Source organism: Podarcis pityusensis, assembly GCF_964106645.2.
Source record: "Podarcis pityusensis genome assembly, chromosome: 18".
Taxonomy (NCBI): domain Eukaryota; kingdom Metazoa; phylum Chordata; class Lepidosauria; order Squamata; family Lacertidae; genus Podarcis; species Podarcis pityusensis.
The window spans coordinates 6,267,200-6,293,245 of NC_138043.1; the positions used below are offsets into that span (position 1 = coordinate 6,267,200).

The 26,046-nt window shown below is 42.2% G+C and overlaps 1 protein-coding gene and 1 long non-coding RNA gene across 5 annotated transcripts; one reads left to right on the plus strand and one right to left on the minus strand.

Annotated features, from left to right (window-relative positions):
• Positions 1-482: 482 nt before the first annotated feature.
• LOC308467548 lies at positions 483-9,790 on the minus strand. Of its 4 annotated transcripts, none has more exons than XR_013981202.1 (3): positions 9,250-9,790; positions 3,979-4,049; positions 483-2,588 (listed from the first exon to the last, which is right to left on the minus strand). It is a non-coding gene; the product is annotated as an uncharacterized lncRNA (long non-coding RNA). The 4 variants fall into 4 exon arrangements; XR_013981203.1 differs by having other exon boundaries at positions 483-2,709; XR_013981204.1 differs by lacking the exon at positions 9,250-9,790 and having other exon boundaries at positions 3,979-4,564.
• LOC308467491 (nicotinamide riboside kinase 2-like) lies at positions 7,319-21,694 on the plus strand. Its single transcript, XM_080989276.1, has 8 exons — positions 7,319-7,506; positions 12,083-12,173; positions 16,778-16,826; positions 17,042-17,213; positions 18,667-18,738; positions 19,967-20,073; positions 21,137-21,222; positions 21,328-21,694. Exons 1-7 carry the CDS (start codon positions 7,481-7,483, stop codon positions 21,220-21,222), a joined length of 603 nt encoding a protein of 200 aa, XP_080845402.1. The 5' UTR covers positions 7,319-7,480; the 3' UTR covers positions 21,328-21,694.
• The last annotated feature ends 4,352 nt before the right edge of the window (positions 21,695-26,046 follow it).

The window sequence follows — 26,046 nt, forward strand, 5'->3', positions numbered from 1 at the left end:
TGTAAAAACCTAGCTTTTCCTTAACCAAATGCTGAATTTGTGCAATTGCGCTTTTTATCCACATTCTCTGATCGGTTTTGAGACATTTTTTGCAGCTGGGGTGGGGTGGAATAGGTGGGACTCCAATAAGGGAATGTAAATTGGATTTTGCTTTGAGCTAAAATTAGTCGATTGAATGATGAAGGGGAAGTGGGGGGAAGAACACACCTTTGCATGAAATTTGCATATGCTGATTTAAATGTATAGCTGTAAATTTAGAAATGTAGAAAGCACGTCAAAGTGCAAGTAGATAAATAGGTACAGCTCCAGCGGGAAGGTAAATGGCGTTTCCGTGCGCTGCTCTGGTTCAACAGAAGCGGCTTAGTCCTGCTGGCCACATACCCGGAAGCTGTACGCCGGCTCCCTCGGCCAGTAAAGCGAGATGAGCGCCGCAACCCCAGAGTCGGCCACGACTGGACCTAATGGTCAGGGGTCCCTTAACCTTTACCTAAATTTAGAATAGCTGAAAGAAGTGCAGTCTATCTCACCATGGTGGGGAAGGCTATGACCAAGTTACCTGCATGCGCCACAACTTCAACGCCCCTCATTTCTCCCTTCGTAGGACTCTTTATCTTTCAAATAGACTTAGGACTTTCCCCTTCACATACTCTATTTAATAAACAGAGAACTGTTCTTTGACAGGTGTTTAAATGGACTGCAAAAAATAGGACCTGTTGCCTTTCTATGAATAAAGTATAATGGTACAAATCCATCACTGAAAAATGTAAAAAGGACTATAGATCTAATAATGGAGAATTATAATGGGCAGACTTGATTAAAGAAGCACTTTCACACAGTAAAATGTTTTGCATCAAACTGGAATGGCGATACTGTAAGATATTTTATTTAAGCGCTCAACAGTCTGAGCAACGTTTTGCCATGTGTTTAAGGAACAGGAAACAGTTGTTTCATGCTTTCTGTTCCTCCGTATTGACCTAATATCAGAAACATATCCGTTTGTGATGGAGAGATAAAATCTTCTTTTTTTTAGCAATACCACGATGCTGATAAATTAAGGTAGTTATAAAACGGGCGGCTTTTGAACCACAAGATGTGTTTCTGTGTCACACAGTGGTGAGATTGCGACAGGGTTAACCAATTTGCAAAGGTCGAAATCCAAAACTGATAATATAAACGCTAGGATTTCATAATGTTGTTTGATGCCCCCCTCCCTGGCAGAAAGCTGTGCAATCTATTTCTTTCCATTCATCCCTTACATTTGCAAACCACCTTTCTTCCAAAGGGCAAAAATCAGCATGTGTAATTCTCCTCTTCTTCTCTCACTTTCTCCCTCACGACAACCCTGAGAGGTAGGTTTCTGCTGCTGTACCATAAAATGGAAAATGGTGTACTATTTTAGAGCATACCTCAGTACAATTCCTAACCTCTCATTCCTTCCTCTTGCCTCAAAGACTTTTGCTTACAGGTGTGATGTATATGTCACACCTGTAAGCAAGAAAAGAGAGAGAAAAAAAATCAATGTTCGACATATTTACAAATGTAAATACATGTGGGGTTTTTCTTTTTGTATATTCCTTGTAATAGAGCATGCCATTATCAAAGTGAAGTTTCCCGTCATCAAGACCGGGCACAAAACAGCACACACCTACAATTTCCTTGTGTTTAAAAGTGGAGCTCCCCCGTCCAAAAACATTCTTGTAAAACTGCGAGGACGAATTAAGTCCTCCACCCCTGTCCTAATGTGTTTCGTATTTAGGTGATTTAACTCTAGGAAATACAGTTTGCTGTTAACGGCGTGTGGCGGCGGTCATTTTTCTTGCTTTGAAGCCAAGAAAACCTGTGGATATTTCATTAAAAACGCCGAGTCTTCAACAAGAAATATGTCTGTTGTATTTAAAGTCATAAAAATTGTTTTTTTAAAAAAAGATCTGCTGTACTTCCCGAGGTAGCAGGAGTTTTCGGAACAGCCTTTACCAAAACCAGGCAGGCAAGATGCGATGAAAAATAGCAACTGGGAGCAGGAGGCATGCAAACCATTTTTCTCAGGCTGGCAGCAGACGGGAGATTCTTGCTCACCTCTAACTACAGATGTCAGAGGTGGAACATGTGCTCTTCTGCTGAACTTCAGTCCTCAGAGACAGGCGTCTTTCCCAGACCCACCCAGAGATGATGGAGGCTTTTTACAACGCCTTGTTGATGTTTTTTAAAAAAAGTTATTTGAAGTGTTTTAGCTGACCTCCTATCACATTTACTTTCTGCCCTAGATGGTGAGTGGGTGAGCACTAGCAGAAGGGAACGTCATTTGTTCTTGGCAGTGACTTCCTCACTCATACGAACCGCCTGACTCCGAGGAACGTGACGGGCGAGTGTGCCGGATAAACTTTGCCGCATACCACTGTAACTAAACTATGACTTATAAGTGTACGGTGCACAACTGAAAGAGGATTAGCGGCTGCTTTTATGAGAAATGCCAAATGTGCAGGTGGAAAGAGACAAGACGTCCTTGGTGAGATGCGCCAAGCTCCTGGCGCCCATTGCTGTCTTTGCCACAAACACGGATTAAAAATGGGCCAGTATTCCTTTCCAAGCTGGGGTGGGAAGAAGAAGAGTCGTGGCCGCTCCATACAGCTGTTTTATCGTAGCTGGCTGCTGCAATATATTCTTGACACTGTAATAGCGCAGGGTGGCTCAGTTGGTTAGAGCATGGTGCTGATGATGCCAAGGTTGCAGGTTCAGTCCCGGTAATATACAGTGGTACCTTGGTTCTCAAACACCTTGGTTCTCAAACAACTTGGAACCTAAACACTGCAAACCCGGAAGTGTTCCAGTTTGCAAACTTCTTTTGGAAGCCAAACATGCTCCGTTTTGAGTGCCACACTTCCGTTTTGAGTGTTACGCTGAGGTCTGTTTTTGCTATTTATTTTGTGACTCTCTTGTTTTTGTGACTTTGTGGAACCCAGTTCAGCTACTGTTTGACTGTGTGACCACAATACAGTGGACCCTCGGGTAATATAACTTTCGGGTTGCGAATGGGGCAAACCCGGAAGTGTATTCTTCTGGGTTTCGCCGTGCGCGCATGTGCAGAAGCGCGCTGCGCATGTAGAAGCAGCACCTCTGCTTACGAAATTTCCAGGGTGTGCACGGACCCCTGGAATGAATCAAATTCGTATCCAGAGGGTCCACTGTACATTGTTTATTGCTTTCATTTTATGGATCATGGTCTCGTAAAATTCATGTTAAATTGCTGTTTTAGAGGGGGGGTTTTTTTAAAGTCTGGAACGGATTAATCCATTTTATATTACTTTCTATGGGAAAGCACGCCTTGGCTTTGGAACACTTTGGTTTTGGAATGAACCTCTGGGGTGAATTAAGTTTGAGAACCAAGTTACCACTGTACTTTATATATACACTTTTGACCCCGGCCCCCGAGGCCTCCCCCAGTTATAAACTCATGGTGGTATGGATCACATGGAGTCAGGGCCAAGGCACCATCTAACTCAGAAAAGGGGCTCACCGGAGTCTGAAGAAAAGCCAAATGCCTTGCTATTTAATAGTGACATTAACAACAACAGTGACAACAAAAACAACAACATGAACGGGTGAGATTCGCACCAGCCATACTGGTTCTCTAGTGTAGAGCTGGAGAACATGGGTGGAGCTCTCTAGCTCTTCTTAGACTACAAATCCCATCATTCCTGATCATTGGCCATGCTGGCTGAAGCTAATGGGAGCTGGGAGTCCAATATCACCTGGTGCCCCATCACTATCATGTAACTTCCTAAATTATAATCTTACTGGAACCTGGGATAGCTCTGTAGGTAGAGAGAGCATGAGACTTCATTTCAGGGTTGTGGGTTTGAGCCCCACACGGGGCAAAAGATTACTGCATTGCAAAGGGTTGGACTAGATTACTCTCGGGGTCCCTTTCCAATTCTACAATTCTATTATTCTAATAAAAATGATGTGGCGTTTACATACCGTGAGGAATAAAGAGAGAGGCAACTTGATTGAAGTATGCTAGCGGCTGTGCGATGGATCTTGGAATGTATCTGTTTAAATAGAAATAATTTTATGGCAATTATTCAAGGCAATTACGGAGCAATCCGAACCCCTGATCCGTGCTGCTGGAGAATGTTTGGCACTGCCATGTCTCACAAGGAGCTCTGCTTTCCTGCTAAACCTGCCAAAAGCAGAGCACATACTACCATGCATTAGTGCCGGGCGCATTCACAAGCTTTCAGAATGGGCCGTCACGGAGGCAGAATGGGAAAAGGCGATAAATTGGCTTCATCCAAAGCCACCCATTTCCTCATGGGGGGCCCGAACCGGATTCCCTCTGCTGCACCCAGGGGCAGATTTAGGTTTGATGAGGCCCTAAGCTACTGAAGGTAATGGGGCCCTTTATATGTCCAGCTGTCCTTTGTCAACAACAAATTGTCACTGTTTTGTTGTGTTGAATATACGCTATATGGACATTTATGAACCTAATGGGTATCTAAAGCCATTTTCACATAACAAAATAAGTTTTTTATCAAAGGAATTGTTGAACTGAAATACAATTAAGGAGCAGTATATTAATAGTGAAACAAATGATTAAGCTCTTAATAATAAACTTAATAATGCAAACACATTGGTATTTGGCAATAACAAAAGTTCCTTTAGAAACACAATTTACAAACACTAATAACCTAGTCTCTAGAAACTTACAATAACATGAAATAATAATAGGTGTCAATATATGATGCAAACTACTAATAATTATAAATAGCAGAATGTAGGCACCCTATATATAGAAATGAGCAAACCAGGGAGCAGGCTAGCAGGCGGGGCCCATTACTTACATCACGGGAGCCTACACAACACAAAACACTGTTGCTGTATGTAGGCTTTATTTTATTCGTTTTTTTATCTTATATTTTGGAAATGTACATCCGGGTGTTCTTTTCCTTTAAATTTTTTGGGGGGTCCCCAAGAGAGCGGGGCCCTAAGCTACCTGCACCAATTTGTCGCTTCTACGGCCGGGAATTGGCGGTTTTCTGCTTCCGCCCCAAGTGGCACCAGCTAGCAGGGTTGTGGGTACACCACTGAATCTGCCGCGCTGCGCCAACCAAATCTCAGCTTGGTTTGCTTTGCCCTGGGCCAGTAAATCGCTTAGCAGCCTCGCACACAGACCTTTAGAGAAAATGTGCAAATACTGTAGATGTTTGAGCCTTCAGCTGTTTCAGATTCTCATTTGTGGAACGCCCTCCCCTGTAAGATGCATGCGGCTCCTTCATTACTGGCTCCCATGAGAAATTTAAAAACATTCCTTTTTTTACCCAGGCATTTGATAGCTGTTCCTGACACACTTGGGGCAACTGTTTTAAGAATGTCTGTATCTGTTCTGAGAATATATATATATATATATATATATATATATAATATATATATATTAATCTCCCAGGACATTCTATACAAGATCTCAAAGTAGCTGTTTTACTACAAAGGAATTTCAGAAATAGACTGGAAAGAGAAGCTGCTGAATTGCAACTCATTACCAAACTTAAAACCATGGAGAGACCTGGTTTGAACAAAGACATTGGATTCTTATCCCATTATACATGACTAAGCCATTTCTCACCTTCTCACCCCTTGCCTTTTCCTGTAAGACCCATTACAGTCGTTAAGAGTCGTCAGCAGGCTCATCCCAGCTATCTGCCAATCTCCCATTCCCACCACCCTTCTGAGTAATACCCCTCCCCACCTTCTCACTATATAGAAGGATCTGGCAACTTCTGTTTCAGTGTATCTGAAGAAGTGTGCTTGCACACGAAAGCTCATACCAAGAACTAACTTAGTTGGTCTTAAAGGTGCTACTGGAAGGATTTTTTTTATTTTGACTATGGCAGACCAACACGGCTACCTATCTGTATATATATATAATTATTGATGTTTGCTGCTCCAGGAGGAAGGGCAGGATATAGATTGAAGACACAGTGGTACCTTGGTTTAAGAACAGCTTAGTTTATGAACAACTTGGATTAAGAATGCTGCAAACCCGGAAGTAGGTGTTTTGGTTTGTGAACTTTGCCTTGGAAGCAGAACATGTTCCGCTTCCTGTTGAGTGTCAATTGAGTCCCCCACCGCTATGGGAAAGCACGCCTTGGTTTAAGAATGCTTTGGTTTAAAAACGGACTTCCAGAACGGATTAAGTTCGTAAACCAAGGTACCGCTGTATAAATAAACCAAGTTAAGGGACTATGCTGAAATGGCGAAATTAACTGGAAAGCTTAGAAATCAAGATGACAAGAAATTTTTTAAAGAATGGGAAATCTTGATTATGTATTTGCAAAAGTATTGTAAACAGGTTAATACACTGGCAGGATTTAAAAAATCACTTGCAATTTTAGAAATACTGTAGTAAAGGAAATCTGAGACAAAAAATAATAATAATTGGAGTAGAAATGATATGCAGTTAAAAAGAAAATTTAAGGAACCGGGGTGGGGTGGGGAGGGAAGCCACGGGGTTTGGAGAATCCCATTCTATGGATTTGACATTGATTTTGTGTACAACCTTCTTTGTTTGTGGTTGGTATTGTATTTGTTGTTGAAAACCTAATAAAAATATTATTAAAAAGAAGATTTAAATAAATAAGCCCTATGATTAAAGGCCTACGTGGATTAGATAATTAATTAATAAGCAAGCCTGTTCCAAGTATTTAGGAGGAGTAATAATAATAATTTTTAATTTATATCCCGCCCATCTGGCTGGGTTTCCCTAGCCACTCTGGGCGGCTTACAACATATAAAACGCAACAAAGCGTCAAACATTAAAGAAACAAGATATCCTATACAAGCAACATATAAATCAATAAATCAGCGAAAAGCAGTAACAACAGCAACAATAAACAGTTTATAGTTATACCCAAATCAAAGTAGCCACCAATCCCAAATGAACATTAACCGACAAAAATGAAACAAGAGGAACCAAAATTAGGGAGGGAAAACACTGCTGTACTTCTAGGGAATTCTGCCATAGAATCCTAAAAGGATAAAATTAAAGCGGGGAAGTAGGTGACATTTCTCTGTTCCCGTTACTAATTTTAGGCAAAGGAAATGCAGCCACCAGAAGCTATTTATAACAAAGCAACAGGGGCAAGTGAGAAGTGAGCGAGGAGATGTGAAAAGTGCCTAACAGGTGCAAGGCGAGTGCGCATGACTTCTGCGCATTGGCTGAACTGTGCGCCCCTTGTGCTCTGGAGAGATATCTGTGCTTTTCCACCAGCCGCATGGGCTGGGGAGGGGAAGGGGGGAGGAAAGGGGGAGAGGCCACTGCTGCAGTGTTGTATAAATTACAGGCACACACGCCTTTTTTCCCTGAATGAAATAGCTAAGCAGAGCAGAGCACAGGATTTAAGGCAGGAGGCCTCCAGTGCTTTTCCTCCGTTCGTTTTCTACATTCCCGCCTCAAGAAGAAGGAAAAAAAACAAACAGGAAGAAGATGAAGTATATCATAGGAATTGGAGGGTAAGTTGTTGTTGCATCCCTCGTTACGTTTTGTACTTTTGCATGCTCCGGGATTTGAAATGCGCCAATGTGCTTTACGCCTTGGACAAAAGCCAAGTTTGTAAACAGAAGTTAGGCTCAAAAAGCCCATGAAAACCTCCAGGCTCTGTAATAATAATAATAATAATTTTTAAAAATGTAGTTTGGACAGATGTAGCGATGTTTTCAAAAGTATTGCCCGTTCTTTCTCAGCGTTTATGTATGAAATAATGAGATGAGGAGTCAACTAACCATGGCCTAAAAATGGGATTTGGAAGGCTAAAAGAGGGAATCTTGAATATCCAATTAAAAGGCATCACTTTAACTTTTATTCTGCTCTTTCATAAAACCCCAAAGCATTGCTTTTAATAATGGGAGATGTAATAATGTAATAGAGGGAGAGAGAAGGCGCCTGGTGTAACCTGCAGGAAAAGGAAGAAAACTATTGAAAGAATTCCTGTTGCAATGCGTGGAATGAAATTGCAGGGAGACATCTGTCCATGTCCTTCCCTAAATATGCTTTCGCGTGAGTATTTTGGATAGATCTGGAGCCTGGCTGAGACACTGAGATATTAATTCCCACCACCATCACCTCCATTAATAGGCAACAATCCAGGCAGTGCCTGCAACCCTAATACTTTCGTTAACAGCATTTAGAAAACCTTGCAGAGCAAGAATAGTAATGATATATGCTGCCCTATTTTGTATGCCAATAACCTTATCACGGCGCATGATTGAGAAGTACCGCTTTGTATTAATTGGGGTGCTTTCGGCCAACACGAGCTTTGAGGTAGCTGAAGCCTATGGGATGTCGGAGGAGCCGCTTTCAAATCCCCTCCACTCTGGCAAACCTTAAGAATCCCAGAATTGCAGATTTGGAAGGGACCCCGGGGGTCATCCAGTCCAACCCGCTACAATGCCATAGCTGCCGACGTTTCCCTTTTTTAAAGGGAAATTCCCTTATTCCGAATAGGATTCCTCACAAGAAAAGGCAAAAGTTGACAGCTATGGACAATGCAGGAATCGCAAGGATAAAAACAGTGGGGTGGGAGACGAGATATAAAATAGCATGATGATTATTATTATTTTAATGGCTTTGCACAAGGCTTAAAGGTGCTTCCAGGAAGGTTTTTCATCTGAAGGTGTGTTGCGACAGGTTCTTGCTTTCCTAATTTACCAGATTCCCCCCAGAAAGGATAAAATTGGGACTGAATTAGGGATGCAGCTGGGCATTTTGAGATACTAATGATAGTAATGGGGAGGACGAACTTGCAGGCAGGAAGGTGCACCAGTTCCACATTAAATGTCAAAATGTGGATTATTGCGGGGGGTGTGTGTGCTTTTTTTAAAAAATACACAGCCATTTCCTTCTGTTTCAAAGCCAAGCCAAGCCAAAAATGCTCAACCATAGGTTGAGCTTTCTTAAACCCATTATTACTGTGCAATGCCTATTAGATTATTATTATTATTATTATTATTATTATTATTATTATTTACCGCCCTATACCCGGCGGTCTCAGGGCAGTTCACGGAAAAGATCAACATAAAAACTACAATACATAATAATAATAATAATAATAATAATAATAATAATAATATACTGCCCTATACCCAGAGGTCTCAGGGTGGTTCACAGAAAAGACCAACATAAAAACTACAATATATATAATCAAAATAAAAACAACAACCCAATAACATGCTAGATATTTTATAGCATGGTATTACTTCAATTTGAGTTCACCGGGAGCTTCCTTTTAATTCACAGCATTAAATTTAGGAGGGCGGGTGGGAAAATAATAAAATAAAGAGCAGCCATGAGTCGCTTGCCTCCAGGATCTTACAAAAGGGTTGGGTTTTTTTTGTGAGGGTAGCAAACCCACCGCCAGATCTGAAGTTATTATAATTTATTATAATAATAAATTCTTGTTATTATGGGAGCCGGCTAGGATGGGAACCATCTTGAGAGGAGCGGAGCCAAAAAAAGCAGAATATCTGGTCACTAGTGGCTTACTATGGAGTAAAAGAAGCTGTAGCCTCTTGCAGTTATAAAGGCAAAAAGCAGAGAGGTCTCTGCCCCAAGCAGTTTACAATCAGGAATACTGAGAGTTCATAACGCCAGGAAAAATTGGCACAAACCCAAAATGGCTTTTCCCCCCTCCAGCCCTGTAGAATATTTTCTTTCTAATCTCTCACATTAGGTTTCTCATTAAGTTTCCTCATTAGCCTCAGGTTGTTTGTTTGAAAAAATCCAATTTCAATTCGATTTCTATCAAGAAATAGCATTATTCGTATGTTCCATAAATGTCCAGTGGACATCCTTGATGGGAGAAAAATCTTTTTCTACCTCATTTTTTTTTTAAAATGTAATTTTCTCCCACTAAGTAGACCCACTAAGCCTGTTTATATCCTTTAATTTCAACGTGAATACAGGACTCCCAGTATAAATATCACTGGGTATAAGAGAATATACAGAGGCATAGCTGTCAACTTTTCCCTTTTCTTGAGAGGAATCCTATTCGAAATAAGGGAATTTCCCTTAAAAAAGGGAAAACGTTGACAGCTATGCACTGAGGCAGCTGATAGGTGGTTGTGTTTTTTTTAATAAAATGCGTATTTTCTTCTATTTTATTTACTAATCTGTATTAATCTATCCAGTATTTAGTAAACAATGAAAAAGAAAATAAATGAAGGGGGGAGCTAGAAATCATTCCGCTCTTTTTGAAGCAAATATATAGATATCTCTGCTTCTTCCCGCCTTCTCCCGCCCAGCCACCCGCCATATTAATTAACTGACGAGGCGGGGAAGCTTTTATAACCTCCGCCCCGCGCGCGCCCTGAACCGAAGTCCGTTAATTCTGGCGGGAGCCGCGCCAGCCAATAGGGGGACGAGCTTCGAACGCGCCATTTCTTGAGGCTCCGCCCCTCTTTTACCATGTTTGGAAAAGCCTGCAAGAAAGAGGCGGGAAAAAGAATAATAATACTGTATTGTTTTACATGGGAGTAAACCCCGCTCAGGGCAGTGGGGCTTACTCCTGAGTAAATGCCTTAAAAATAATAAAAAAAAGAATTTCTCTGATCCTTTCCCCCCCTTTTTTTTGCACTTTATTTATTACTAATGTTGCAATACATATATGAAATCTTTACATATTGATACATATGCATTATATTCCTAAATTCACATTTTCACATTTCATTATGTACCAACATTTATCTATTTCATATTTCTTGCCTCCACCCGTGCATGACTTCCATGTTATTACTTTGTAACTTTATGATTGAGATTGTAATTTTGTATCTTAATAATTAAACATCTTATATATCTGCTTAGCTCAGCTTAATTTTGTGAAATCAGTCTATACATATCAATAAATTCTTGTTGGAGCATCTTTTGGTCATGTATTCTTCTAGACATTTCCATTCCTGTTTGAGATTTTGATTAGATTGTATTCTAATTGTTGCCGTCATTTTTGCTAATTCAATCATTTCAAAAAAATTATATAGCCAATCTTTCAATGTTGGTACTTCTTCTGTATGTATTGTTTTACATGGGAGTAAACCCTGCTCAGTGCAGTGGGGCTTACTCCTGAGTAAATGTCTTTTTTTAAAAAAAGAAGAATTTCTCTCTTCCATTGAGAGGTTAATTTGTGTAAAAATACCGGTAGTCCCTTTTTTTAAAAAAAAAAATTACAAAGTAAATACATCAGTACCAAACCATACATAAAGAATGATATAAAGGGGGGGGGGGGATAAAGAAGAAAAAGAAGGAAAATTGCAAAGAAAAGTAGGCAGTAAAAGAATAAAGAAAAGTATAATATTTCAATACAATAAACACTAATTTACAAAATAATAGCAATATTAGACTTCCATCCCTCTCACAACACTCCCTTTCACATTTCACATTTTATCTGTATTTCAGTATTATTTTCATCTTAATATATAGATATGTATATATATATCTATGTTTCCCCTTTTCCATTCACGAGGTCATTCTAGACGCAGCCAAATTTTTACATTAGAACCTTGTCTTTTTAAATGGAATGGAAGCGCTTAGGTTTAATGTTGTTTTTTCAAACAAACAAACACGTATTTGATGTGATTGAATGCATAGTGCAACAACTAAAACCGGAAAGCATTGCTCTGTCGGAACCTTGCAATTAATTATTTCTTAATTTTGGGCTCAAAAAATAGGGGTCGTCTTATGCATGGGGGCGTCTTATACACGGAAAAATAGGATATATGCACATGTTTCAATATTTTAATGTTGTATTTTAATTTTGTTTTTAAGTTGTTTTCATTCAACTTGTTTTTATTATTGCTTGTTATCCTCCCTGAGCCCAGCCTTGGCTGGGGAGGGCGGGGTATAAATAAAAATTATTATTATTATTATTATTATTATTATTATTATCCACACCATGCATTTAAAGTGCAGGCTCCCCCACAAAGAAAACTGGGAACTATGCTCAAAGGCTTCCTATGCTCGTTGAATTTGTATCCTTGCTCTGTTAACCATTCTCACATTATCCCCACCCCAATTCTTCTTCATGTTTTCTTAATCTAGGGTGACCAATGGTGGCAAAACCACTTTGACCAAAAGACTTACCCAAGCGCTCCCAAACTGTTGCGTTGTCCATCAAGATGACTTCTTCAAGGTAAGCATCACACCCCCCTTTGGTTTAATGTTGATTTTGTCAAACAAACAAAGACATATTTGATGTGATTGAATGCATAGTGCAACAAGTAAAACTGGTAAGCATTGCTCTGTCGTTACAAAAAAAAAAGAACAATTTGTCCGGGGAGGGCATTAAAACCTTAAAAGCATAGATGCTCATTATTTTTGGTCCGGGCCACAACTTTAGGGCTTGTATATACTGTATTTTCCCGTTTATTATTCCCCCCCCCCAAGTTTAAACTTGGGGGTCGTCTTATACACGGAATGTTGCAATTAATTATTTCTTAATTTGGGGCTCAAAAAATACACACGGGAAAATACGATATATGCACACCCACACCGTGCATTTAAAGTGCATAGCTCCCCCCCCCCAAAAAAGAAAACTGGGAACTAGCTTGTGGCCGGCAAGGATAACAGGGAGAAGGAAACTACAGTTCCCATGATTCTTTGCAGGAGAACCGTCCCCTTAACTGCATGGTATGGAGGTGACTGCCTGCAGCGCAGTTCGTAACTGTGTCTACTCAGAAGCAAATGCTTCTGAATCCAAGGGGGCTTCCTCCTCAAATAGGTTAGGATCATAGCCATTTGTACTGTTTTTACTCCAGGTTAGATAACCTGGGATAGCAACCGCACCCTTGTTTTTGATTTAAATGATATTTATTAAAGTTTCAATAAAAAATTAAACATAAAACATAAAAAAGAAATACACAATTCAAAAATACACAATACATAATCCAAAAGAAAAAAAAGGAACAAAAAAACACAAGACAAAAAAGAAAATAGAACAATTAAAAACAATATCACCTTTTCATCTCCATTTTTAAATTTACTTATTTTCTGGACCTCCTCGTACCTCCCTCTTTTGTATTCCAGTTCAAATTGTTTGTCCAGCAATTTCTTTCCCTCTTTTTTAATCCCAATCTTTACTCTTAATATAATATAACATTAAAATTTTACCTTTTAAAAACCAAATTTCCATTTCCTTAAACTTTTTTAATCCTAATCCTTAATCTTAATCTATCCATAACTTGTTTTTGGGATAACCGCTGACGCAGGTAAAAATCCCCCACTTCTCCCATACCCATTGAAACTACAGTCGTACCTTGGAAGTTGAGCAGAATCCGTTCCGGAAGTCCGTTCGACTTCCGAAATATTCGGAAACCGAACCGCGGCTTCTGATTGGCTGCAGGAAGCTCCTGCAGATTCAGGTTCCGAAAGAACGTTCGCAAACCGGAACAATCACTTGTTTGTTTGCGGCGTTTGGGAACCAAAACGTCTGAGTCCCAGGGCGTTCGGGATCCAAGCTACGACTGTATTCCATTCATTTTAATCTTTCTATTGTGAATATATTGTAGTGGTTCAAATGCGTTACCTGGCGATGGGCTGGCCCATGGGATATGCTACCAACAGTGGTTTTCCATTTTTTAAACTGTCTAGGACGGTTCCCATACATTGAAAGTACATAAGGTGTGTCCCCCACCCCAAATAATCCTAGTCACTGAAGATTGTTGAGAGTGCTGGAACCTGAAGGGTAGAAATGTAGATCTGCATGGAGTAAACTGCAATACCCGCGATTCTTGTATAGCGTGAAGGTGTCTTTCTAGAAACTCCTCATGTCGCAAAGTTGTGTTCTTGGAAGCATGGATTCGCACTCGGGTCACGTGGGGCCAAACGGGCGGATTGGGCCTCACTGCCACCCTGTGTGAATTGGGGTGGGGTGTGAACCGTAGAATGCACCCAGATATTCCATATGATTGATAGCGATGAGCCAGGGCTGGATAGGGATGGGTTCAGGGAAAATACCAGCCACAGAATCGCAGAATTTTAGGGTCACCTACAAGGGTCACCATCTTGTCCAATTATATATATATATATATATATATATATATATATATAATTTTCAATGCAAAATTGTAACAAAAATTACAAACATTGAATCCAAAATAATACTATACACACAAGAAAGAAAAACAGAACACAAAAAAAGAAAAGAAAAAGCACACATCTACAAATAAAACCATATCTTTATATCTAATCTAGTCATTACGTACCATATTTTTTGCTCTATAAGACTCACTTTTTCCCTCCTAAAAAGTAAAGGGAAATGTGTGTGCGTCTTATGGAGCGAATGCAGGCTGCGCAGCTATCCCAGAAGCCAGAACAGCAAGAGGGATTGCTGCTTTCACTCCCTCATGCTGTTCTGGCTTCTGAGATTCAGAATATTTTTTTTCTTGTTTTCCTCCTCCGAAAACTAGGTGCGTCTTGTGCTCTGGTGCGTCTTATAGAGCGAAAAATACGGTACATATATTACATACATATTGACTTCCTTCCTTTGTTCTAAGACCTCAAAATTTTTACTCTTACTAAATTGTTGTGTCTAATGTAGATTACGTCTATCTTTATACTTTTTTGCACCATTTTTCTTTTTCTTTAACCATGCAAAACATCGTTCATTACATACCGATATGCTGACTCCAGAACAGTGTTTCTTCATATACTCTTTACCACATCCACATTCTTTTAATAATTTGTGGTCCGATTGTCCCCTTATGAATGCTGTGATTCTTGCCAGATTTATATATTCACAAAATTTAATTTGCCATTCTTTCATTGGTGGAATTTTTCTCCCTTTCCAATTTTTTTGCTATAAGCATCCTGGCAGCTGCCGTTGCATAAAGGAATGCTTTCCTCTGATTGTCAGGAATATCGTTTGTGATTATACCTAAAAGGACTGCCTCCGGTTTTTTACCTGCCAGCTATATAAACTGAGTACCCTCCGGATATCAACACATGTATACGGACAAACAGGCATATGCTTTGATTTAAAAAACAGCAGAACTGATTTTCTGTTGCAGCTGTTCTCTTGTATATTGTGCAAGATTTCATCTTGCGTCACAAAATATTTGATTTTGAAGAGCAGGCCAGCATTGGAACTTTAAGTGACCCCAGAGGACAGTCCTCACCTCCGCAGAAAATTAGTTTAACAACCCACCCCAAATTAGCCATTGTAGCTAATTAGAAGAAATATACTTTTTTTGGGGGGGTCCCCTTTCCACCACCAGAGAAATGTACTTTATGCCCTCTGTAGCCTTGTTTTTTTCCCTTTTGGGAAAGCCATAACTCATTGGTACAGCAAAAGGTCCCAGATTTGATTTGTGGCATATCCCTGCCTGAAATCCTGGAGACTGCACTGAGCTAGGAACACAGATATATGTTCTTGTGTATGCCTACTCTAAGCAAGTTACATTAAGCCCAAATCATTTGTGTTGTTTAGTTGTGGGTGAACATATCAGACGACACAGCGATTCTTCAAACAGCTCTTGTTTATTCACAGGCCAGAACAGAACTGAACTGAAGGGTTCAGTCAGCCTGCTTATATAGAGCTCCAGTACAACGTAACTGTAACAATTTTCTAAAACTATCCAATCGCTGAACGTCACTTTCGATCCCTTATTTGCATAACTATCTACAGTATCCCCCTGCTGGCCCAGGGTGAGAACTTCAGTACATAACGTGTGTGGTCATTTCCTTTAACCAAAATTATTACTGCTCCTTAGCAATGCCCTTCCAGCATTCCTTTAATTTTGTAGAACTTGAATTACAGTTACACACACACACACACGCACACTACTGAGCTGTTAAAAAATACAATTTTCACCTGTGTACTTCTTCGGGGGTATTGTTTTATTTCAAAAATGTAGCTTAACCTGGCAAAATTAATTTGCTACAGAGTTTAGAAAGTTTCCCCCCATCTTTCCCGCTCCATTTCCTCTCTACACCACACGCACCACGTGATTATTTATTCCCAAGTTTCCCCCCAGAATCCCAGTTCAGATATGCGAGAACAAGCACTTTCATATCTGTGCCGGGTCTGGAGATCACATGTGTGTACCTTAACTGGTGCATATAGGACACTGAAACATGCTTGTGTCCACATGTCTGTGTGGCCGGTGCAATACGGCAGGAGTGGGGAACATTTGACCTCCTTAGATGTTCTTAGGCAGGCATCCCCAACCTGCGGCCCTCCAGATGTTTAAGCCTACAACTCCCATGATCCCTAGCTAACAGGACCAGTGGTCAGGGATGATGGGAATTGTAGTCCTAAACATCTGGAGGGCCGAAGGTTTGGGGTGCCTGTTCTTAGGCTACAACCCCCACCAGCCTTGACTCTTGGCCATGCTGTCTGTGGTTGTTTGGGGATGCTAAACATCTGGAGGGTCCGAGGTTCTCCACCCCTGAATCAGGGCAAATGGGGCACTGCCCCTCCAACATAATCAGCCCTTATCTATCGGCTTTCTTACTTACCTGCTATTCAGCGGGTGACCCAGGTGTCCTCATGTAGGCGAGGCAAATGGAGAAAAAATAGCAAAAAATGGAGAGCAGCTAGCTTGGGACTTGGGGTGGGGGTTGTGTTGATATTGTCGTTTGTTCTGCAGCACAGCTGTTTTTGCTAAGTCAGCCCTTTGCCTCCGTTGTGTGTGTGTATGTGTGTATTTTGCAGTAGTGTCCAGGTTGTGATCGGATCGTAGATAAAACTGATCACCCTGCGTTTGCAGCAATGTTTTATTGGTCACTATATTTCAGCCACAAGATCAAATACAAGTCGGGGAAGACGGATTTAAACAATGGGATGGTAAGAGCGGTGTTCGCTATAGGATGCAGTAATGTATATTTTCCTAAGTATATATATTTTATTTTTATCACTATAATATTATTAAATAAAGACTTAACAGTAAAATCTGCACCATTCTATAAATACACGTTTAATTTATACACTTTCACACTCTTGAGTTTTTCTTACTGACTTTTCTGCGTGTCTGTGTGCATATATATATATTTCCCACCTAGTTTTGGCTTCCTTGGATATGGATGCGATGGTGAGCACTGTTCAGGCATGGATTGAGAATCCCGTGAAGTTTGCGCGATCCCATGGAGTGAGTGTTTCCTGTGAATCAAAGCAGCCCAGTTCTGATGATACCCATATACTGATTGTTGAAGGTTTCCTGCTTTACAACTACAGGTAATATAATAATAATAATAATAATAATAATAATAATAATAATAATAATAATAATTAATAATAATAATTTATTTATACCCCGCCCATCTGGCTGAGTCTCCCCAGCCACTCTGGGCGGCTCCCAATCAAATGTTAAAAACAGTACAGCATTAAATACTAAAAACTTCCCTAAACAGGGCTACCTTCAAATGTCTTTTAAAGATAGGATAACTGCTTATTTCCTTCACATCTGAAGGGAGGGTGTTCCACAGGGTGGGCACCACTACCGAGAAGGCCCTCTGTCTGGTTCCCTGTAACCTCACTTCTCACAATGAGGGAACCGCCAGAAGGCCCTCGGAGCTGGACCTCCGTGTCCGGGCTGAACGATGGGGGTGGAGACGCTCCTTCAGGTCTACTGGACCGAGGCCATTTAGGGCTTTAAAGGTCAGCACCAACACTTTGAATTGTGCTCGGAAACGTACTGGGAGCCAATGCAGATCTCTCAGGACCGGTGTTATGTGGTCTCTGCGGCCACTCCCAGTCACCAGTCTAGCTGCCGCATTCTCGATTAATTGCAGTTTCTGGGTTACCTTCAAAGGTAGCCCCACCTTTCCTTTTTTTGCTTTTTTTGTAGTAAAAAAAAGGTAAAGGTAAAGGACCCCTGACAGTTAAGTCCAGTCGCGGACGACTCTGAGGTTGCGGCGCTCATCTCGCTTTACAGGCCGAGGGAGCCGGCTTTTGTCCTCAGACAGATTTTCTGGGTCATGTGGCCAGCATGACTAAGCCGCTTCTGGCGAAACCAAAGCAGCGCACGGAAATGCCGTTTACCTTCCCGCTGGAGTGGTACCTATTTATCTACTTGCACTTTGACGTGCTTTTGAACTGCTAGGTTGGCAGGAGCTGGGACCGAGCAACGGGAGCTCACCCCGTCGCGGGGATTCGAACCACCGACCTTCTGATCAGCAAACCCTAGACTCTGTGGTTTAGACCACAGCGCCACCCGCGTCCACTTTAAAGTATGCATTTGGTTGTGCCTGTCCTATTGACCCCTGGTGCTGGGCTTTGAATAAGAGCTTCATCTGCAAACATATCACCTGCTCTCTGTATAACACTTGATTGTCTCTGCCAGTCAATAATAATAATAATAATAATTTATTATTTATACCCTGCCCATCTGGCTGGGTTTTCCCAGCCACTCTGGGTCCCTGTTGCGAGAGACCCTAGAAATCGTTGGTGGTGATTATAATGATTTTATTATTTATTAAATTTCAACACCACCATCCGAAGATCGCAGGGTGGTTTACAATATGAAAACGCAAAAATACACAACATAATAACAAACAAAAACAACAACCCCTGCCCTACCCACAGTATTATTATTCATCACAAACAACAGTATGACTTTGTGCAACCATGTGGTTTAGGAAAGATCATATCTCAAGTAATTTCGAACCTTAATTTTTCTCACCTGCAGGCCACTGATTGACTTGTTCGACAAACGCTATTATCTAGCAGTCCCATACAGTGAATGCAAGTGGAGGAGGAGGTAAGAATGGCTCCTCGACTTTAATATTGCGACGTTGAAATTTCATGTGGTATTCACCTGATTCCTATGACACAATTGCAAGTTGCAGAATTGGAAAACTTCTGAGCTCCACGTCAGTCTAAAAGATTCCTGCATTGCAGAGGATTGGACAAGATAACCCTCTTGTGGTCCTTTCCATCTCTGATTCTATGATTCAGTCACACTTCTCTGAATTTTGCAGTTCAGTGCTCCAGATTTTTGTACTGTATACAAAAATACATGTGCTAGGGCAAATAATACACACAAAAAACCCACATTACATTAAGGGAAATCGTCTTGCAAAATTGTATAGGTTAGACGTAAAGGTAAAGGTAAAGGGACCCCTGACTGTTAGGTCCAGCCGTGGCCGACTCTGGGGTTGTGGCGCTCATCTCGCTTTATTGGCCGAGGGAGCTGGCATACAGCTTCCGGGTCATGTGGCCAGCAGGACTAAGCTGCTTCTGGCGAACCAGAGCAGCGCATGGAAACGCCGTTTACCTTCCCGCCAGAGTGGTACCTATTTATCTACTTGCACTCTGACGTGCTTTCAAACTGCTAGGTTGGCAGGAGCAGGGACTGAGCAATGGGAGCTCACCCCGTTGTGGGGATTCGAACCGGCAGCCTTCTGATAGGCAAGCCCCAGGGTCTGTGGTTTAACCCACAGCGCCACCCGCATCCCTCAGGTTAGACATAACTGCATACAAAAATACGTAGATTAGAAGAAATCAACACTAAAATGCTGGTGAATTTTCATGAGGGCTTAAAAAAAAATCCAAACTGATGCAATGAGAAGAACTGAAGACTGGGGGGAAATGAGAAATTGAGAGAAACCATCCAACCCTAGTAGTTGTTGATGGCACAAAAGTGCTTACCGACACTGCTGTACAAACCTGATGTGGGAATTCAGTTGTTGTTTAGTCCATTAGTCGTGTCTGACTCTTCGAGGCTCCATCTGTGAGCCGGCCCATCGTCCCTCAGACCATGTGGGGGGGCTGGACTATATTTGGGGGGGGATGAACAAATTTCTATGCCCCACAAATAACCCAGAGATACATTTTAAATAAAAGGACACATTCTTCTCATGTAAAAACACACTGATTCCCGGACCGTCCGCGGGCCGGATTGAGAAGGCGATTGGGCTGCATCCGGCCCCTGGGCCTTAGGTTGCCTACCCCTGGTATAGATTAACAAATTCCTTTTCTGTTTGCAGTACACGTAAATACACAGTACCAGACCCCCCTGGTCTCTTCGATGGCCACGTATGGCCCATGTATCTTAAGCACAGGAAGGAAATGGAGGCGAACGAAGTGGATGTTGGTAAGAGACAACTTGGAGTGTTGTGCAAGTGTTCGCGTGTTATAATTTTTTAAAAAATGTGATGTGCTTAGAGGAGGGCTTTCCAATCCTCTCACATTGGTGGCACCATTTTTAAGACATGCATTGTTTCACGACAAAGTACCGTATTTTTGCTCTGTAAGACTCACTTTTTCCCTCCTAAAAAGTAAGGGGAAATGTGCGTGCGTCTTATGGAATGAATGCAGGCTGCGCTGCTATCCCAGAAGCCAGAACAGCAAGAGGGATTGCTGCTTTCACTGCGCAGCGATCCCTCTTGCTGATCTGGCTTCTGAGATTCAGAATATTTGTTCCCTTGTTTTCCTCCTCCAAAAACTAGGTGCGTCTTGTGGTCTGGTGTGTCTTATAGAGCGAAAAACACGGTGATTCAGTTTTACTAGCAAACCAGAGGTCAAACTAACCCCTTTCCAGCCCTGGGAGGAGCACAGGGGGCGTTCACGCAACGTACCTACACGCTGCGGCCGACGCACTAAATATGCTGCAGTTTGGAAAGCCCTGGGTGGGGAATGTTTGGCCCTCCCATTGTTCCTAAACATCCCACCAACCCCAGAAATAGCCAACGGTCAAGGGAAGGTGGGAAGTCCAGAGATTCGGTAAAGGTAAAGGTAAAGGGACCCCTGACCATTAGGTCCAGTCGTGACCGACTCTGGGGTTGCGGCGCTCATCTCGCTTTATTGGCTGAGGGAGCCGGCGGACAGCTTCCGGGTCATGTGGCCAGCATGACTAGGCCGCTTCTGGCAAACCAGAGCAGTGCATGGAAATGCCGTTTACCTTCCCGCCAGAGTGGTACCTATTTATCTACTTGCACTTTGACGTGCTTTTGAACTGCTAGGTTGGCAGGAGCAGGGACTGAGCAACGGGAGCTCACCCCGTCACGGGGATTCGAACCGCCAACCTTCTGATCGGCAAGTCCTCGGCTCTGTGGTTTAACCCACAGCGCCACCCGCATCCATGCAAAACTGTCATGTTGATTTATTTACTGGCATCCCTGCATGTGAAATTCACAACTGCCTGTTCTTCTTTTCAGTTTATCTGGATGGGCTGAAGTCCAGAGACGATCTTTACATGGAAGTCTTTAAAGAAATACAGAACAAGCTTTTGAATCACTCATAGGTGAATATACTCCTGGATGAAAGGGGAGGAGGTTATTTTCTACCTTGCTCTTTGCATCTTCCTCATAATACTTTGGGTATTAATTGCCTTATGTTTGCTTTTCAGGATCTGTGGGAAGTTGAAAGATCTATGTACAAATCTGATGTAAATACTATTTTGGATATTTACTGAAACATGTTAAGTGAACATGCCTTCCTTGGCACTGCCCTTTGGAAAACAACTTTATGTATATAATTGTAAAAATAAGGTAGTTCATTTACAACTCAACCACGGGCAGTTGTTGTTTTTTATTTACTTATTATTTTATATTCCATCGGCTTAAACGTGTATGTTTTAAAAACGCATTTTTATAATGGAAGTCTGTAAAATACCACTGGTTTTACGTCTGTAGCTTTGTGTCAGTAATAAGCTTCTGTTTAACTGCTTGTGCAAGAACACACGGCATACTCAATAAAGAAACATTTGAACGTTTGGTCTCTCGTTTTGCTTTACTGAACATCATCAGGGCAGGACAAAAATTCACAGAAGGCTACCAGATTCAACCTTCGTCATCTCTAGAAGGACTAGGGACAATTGCCTAAAATCTTAGAGAGCCACAGTATAGACAAACCTGAGCAAAGCAACCAACCTTTGTTCCTTTTTTTGAAAAATAATTTTTATTTGGTTTTACCTATTTATCTACTTGCACTTTGACGTGCTTTTGAACTGCTAGGTTGGCAGGAGCAGGGACTGAGGAACAGGAGCTCACCCCGTCGCGGGGATTCGAACCACCGACCTTCTGATCGGCAAGCCCTAGGCTCTGTGGTTTAACCCACAGCGCCACCCGCATCCCTAAACAGCCTACTACTTCAAGCCAAATGTTATTAACACTGGGCTTCAGTAAAGCAAATAATTTAATAATTAGACAGCGCCTATATCAGGCATCCCCAACCTGCAGCCCTCCAGATGTGTTGGCCTACAACTCCCATGATCCCTAGCTAACAGGACCAGTGGTCAGGGATGATGGGAATTGTAGTTCAAAACATCCGGAGGGACGAAGGTTGGGGATGCCTGGCCTATATGATATCGAGCGGCAGAATAACCTGGCTTTTTGGCCACGGTGTGATTGTTTTCCACCTAGTCATTTTGACATTTTGGGCACCCTGTTTGCGTAATTTAACAATTCCAAAATATAGAGGTGGTTTCACTTTCGCAAGATTGAATATAGTGCCTTCGGGTCGATTTCAAAAAAATCCAATAGAAAAACGGTTATGTCCCTGCGGAGACGGCAGTATTGAGTCAGTGGCTCGTATGTTTCTGACTTGCACTCTTTATAAAGATTTGAGGAGTGAGGTTCTTTTCTTTTCTTTTTGAATTGGTTTATTGAACTTAGAAAAACATAACACAAAATCAAGGTTATCCATAAAAAACAACAACAAATATCAAAATCTGTGACATTTTTTCACAGTCTTCTTTTGATTCCAATGTTGTTGTTGTTGTTGTTGAGTCGTTTAGTCGTGTCCGACTCTTCGTGACCCCCTGGACCAGAGCACGCCAGGCACTCCTGTCTTCCACTGCCTCCCGCAGTTTGGTCAAACTCATTTTAGTAGCTTTGAGAACACTGTCCAGCCATCTTGTCCTCTGTTGTCCCCTTCTCCTTGTGCCCTCCATCTTTCCCAACATCAGGGTCTTTTCCAGGGAGTCTTCTCTTCTCATGAGGTGGCCAAAGTATTGGAGCCTCAGCTTCAGGATCTGTCCTTCCAGTGAGCACTCAGGGCTGATTTCCTTCAGAATGGAGAGGTTTGATCTTCTTGCAGTCCATGGGACTCTCAAGAGTCTCCTCCAGAACCAGAATTCAAAAGCATCAATTCTTCGGTGATCAGCCTTCTTTATGGTCCAGCTCTCACTTCCATACATATAGAATTATAACAATACAATACAAAATACATATCCATATTTAGAGATTTTCCCAAATCTCTGGATTTCTCACCTTCCCTTCCATGTGTTCTATTGCCATCCTTTTCAACTGCATATTATTTCATAATCCATGTTTTATATCTCTCCATTTTGTCCATAATATTTGCTACATTACAAGTGCTATTGTGATCCTGCTAGTGTTTTCATCTACTTACAGTGGTTGCAGCTCCCCCCCCCCCCCCCGTGAGATGTGTTTAAATTGCCTTCCCATTTTCTGTGTCTCCACGCACACCTCTTGTGTTCCCTTCCGGACCTTCCGAGTGTCCCTATTTTCCAGGGACAGCCCTGGATTTACAGAAGCCGTCCCAGTTTCTAATTTGATCCCACTTTCCCTTAGGACGTCTCTATTGTCATCGGAGAAACATTGAAGGGTATGGTAGGATGTCCCTGTTTTCGTTAGAGAAGCGTTGGAGGGTATGACGTTAATGCAACCTCCCTGAGCCAAGAAGATAAGTAACTATACAACCTTTAGAAGAGATTTGAAGGCAGCTTTGTATAGTTTTATTATATTTTTATATATATTGGAAGCCGCCTGGAGTGGCTGGGGCAATCCAATCAGATGGGGAGGGTATAAATAATAAAAAATATTATTATAGAGTAAGTAAAGGGACCCCTAACCATTAGGTCCAGTCATGGCCGTCTCTGGGGTTGCGGCGCTCATCTCGCTTTACTGGCCGAGGGAGCCGGCGTCCAGCTTCCGGGTCATGTGGCCAGCATGACTAAGTTGCTTCTGGCGAACCAGAGCAGCGCATGGAAATGCCGTTTACCTTCCCGCCAGAGTGGTACCTATTTATCTACTTGCACTTTGACGTGCTTTCGAACTGCTAGGTTGGCAGGAGCTGGAACAGAGCAACGGGAGCTCACCCCATCACGGGGATTCGAACCGCCGACCTTCTGATCGGCAAGTCCGAGGCTCTGTGGTTTAACCCACAGCGGCACCCGCATCCCTTAGATGTAGGACGTCCCTATTTTCAGAAATATTGGAGTGTTTGCTCTCCTGATTGATGGTACACACTGGTGCTGGGGGTTCCCCCCCCTTGGTGGGATGAGTAGCAAATAGCAAGACAATCGCGTGTTCTTAAGGCGGTAGCACGGGGGGCTGAGTCACGGCACTCAGCAGGGAATGAGCGCCAGGGAATCTGATACACACACCCCCACCCATGGTACTGACTGACCTTTTATATGCTCACACATTTGGAAGAGGGCTTGGAAATGTCGCGGAAAATCTCAGCCATGTGCTAAAGGGAAGTTGTCAGCTGCCAGGGCGGTCAGAAGGACTTGGGAGCAGGTGTCCGGGGGGGCGACTCAGCAGGAGGAGCAGGTGAGGTGTCCCGTCTGTCCCCCCACTCAAGGAAGAAAACCCCAAACGCAGTAGGACCAGCTTGCCCACATTCTGAAATAAAGCAAGCGATACGAATTGCCATCTATAGGGCACCCCCTTGGGGCCATTATGCACGATTCTAAAATTACCCAACTGAACCACTGCTCTGGTTCATCGTCGGGTATCAAGGGAACACAATATGAGCCTTTCCTTCCATGGGCATAGCCAGGATTTATGTTTATGGGGTGGGGGGGCGAGACACCCACCTGTCTTCATCCTCTGTATGGGCTCCACCTAGCAGATCCGGAATGAAATGTCTCCACGCCACTTGTTTCGAGTTATAGTGGTACCTTCGTTCCTGGACAGCTGCGTTGAGGAACAGATCGGTTCCCGAATGCCACAAACCCAGAAATAAGCGTTCCAGTTTGCAAACGTTTTTCGGAAGCCGAACATCCATTTTGACTGTTGGCTATTGTTTACAACTGAATTGTTGTACTGTTTTTAACACTTGATTGGGAGCTGCCCAGAGTGGCTGGGGAAACTCAGCCAGATTTCTTCTTCTTCTTCTTCTTCTTCTTCTTCTTCTTCTTCTTCTTCTTCTTCTTCTTCTTCTTCTTTTTCTTCTTCTTCGTTTTCTTTTTCTTCTTCTTCCTCTTCTTCTTCCAGGACCAACCAGCCAATTGGAAGCCGCGTCTTGGTTTGCGAACGTCTTGGAAGTCAAACGGACTTCCAGGAAACAGACTGAGTTCTAGAACCAAGTTGCTGAACCCAAGTGGCTGAAAACTATGGCGAGAAAAGCCACCTTGATTGGACTGACATCATCCCTCTTATATCATCTGGGTTACGACACTGGCCTTGAATCCCGGAGGCAAAGGTTTTGGGACATCTCACATAGCGACCTGCGATCCAGATCTTATGTAATTTGTAGCCCGGTCGCAGCTGGAACCCAATATGGGTATGACTTTCAGATATCCTCATACCTTAGGAATTTGTCTGTACCTATCGGTGTTTATTTACTAAAGCCAGACTAAGTATAATTCCCTCAGAAGTTCTAAATGGCAGACTGAGGGGTGTCCCGTATCAGAATAGGTTTTGTTTATGTTCCCAGGACGTTGATTGTATGAAGCATATCCTAAGCATTGTGAAGATCAAACCCTGAAGCCTTCCTTTTAGGAATTCTAGGTGCCAAAATCCCAAGGGAGCAGAAAAGACTATTTATGTATGTGACCACGGCTGCACGGATGTGATTGGTCCAGCAATGGAAAGAAGCTAAAGTTTCCACCAGAGAAGAATGGCAGATGAAGTTGATGGACTACACCGAAATGGCTAAAATGACTGGAAGAGTCAGAAATCAGGAAGACCAAAATTATAGTAAGGAATGGGGAAAATTTATAAGACAGTTCAAAATCATTAGCAGGATTGGAATAGCACTTGTAGTTTAAGGTTGATTCTGGACATAAAGGAAGGGGTAAAGGGTTTGGATGATCCTAAAAGATACGAGAGGAAAGGATTAATAATAGGACCCACAAAGGAGAGGAGGAAAGTCC

Excerpts from the sequence above, each read along its gene's own strand:
- LOC308467491 (XM_080989276.1), top strand. The coding sequence starts at position 7,481 with ATGAAGTATATCATAGGAATTGGAGG. Across the intron at positions 7,507-12,082 it reads TATATCATAGGAATTGGAGG|GGTGACCAATGGTGGCAAAA; the intron begins GTAAGTTGTTGT and ends TTCTTAATCTAG. Across the intron at positions 17,214-18,666 it reads TTCCTGCTTTACAACTACAG|GCCACTGATTGACTTGTTCG; the intron begins GTAATATAATAA and ends TCTCACCTGCAG.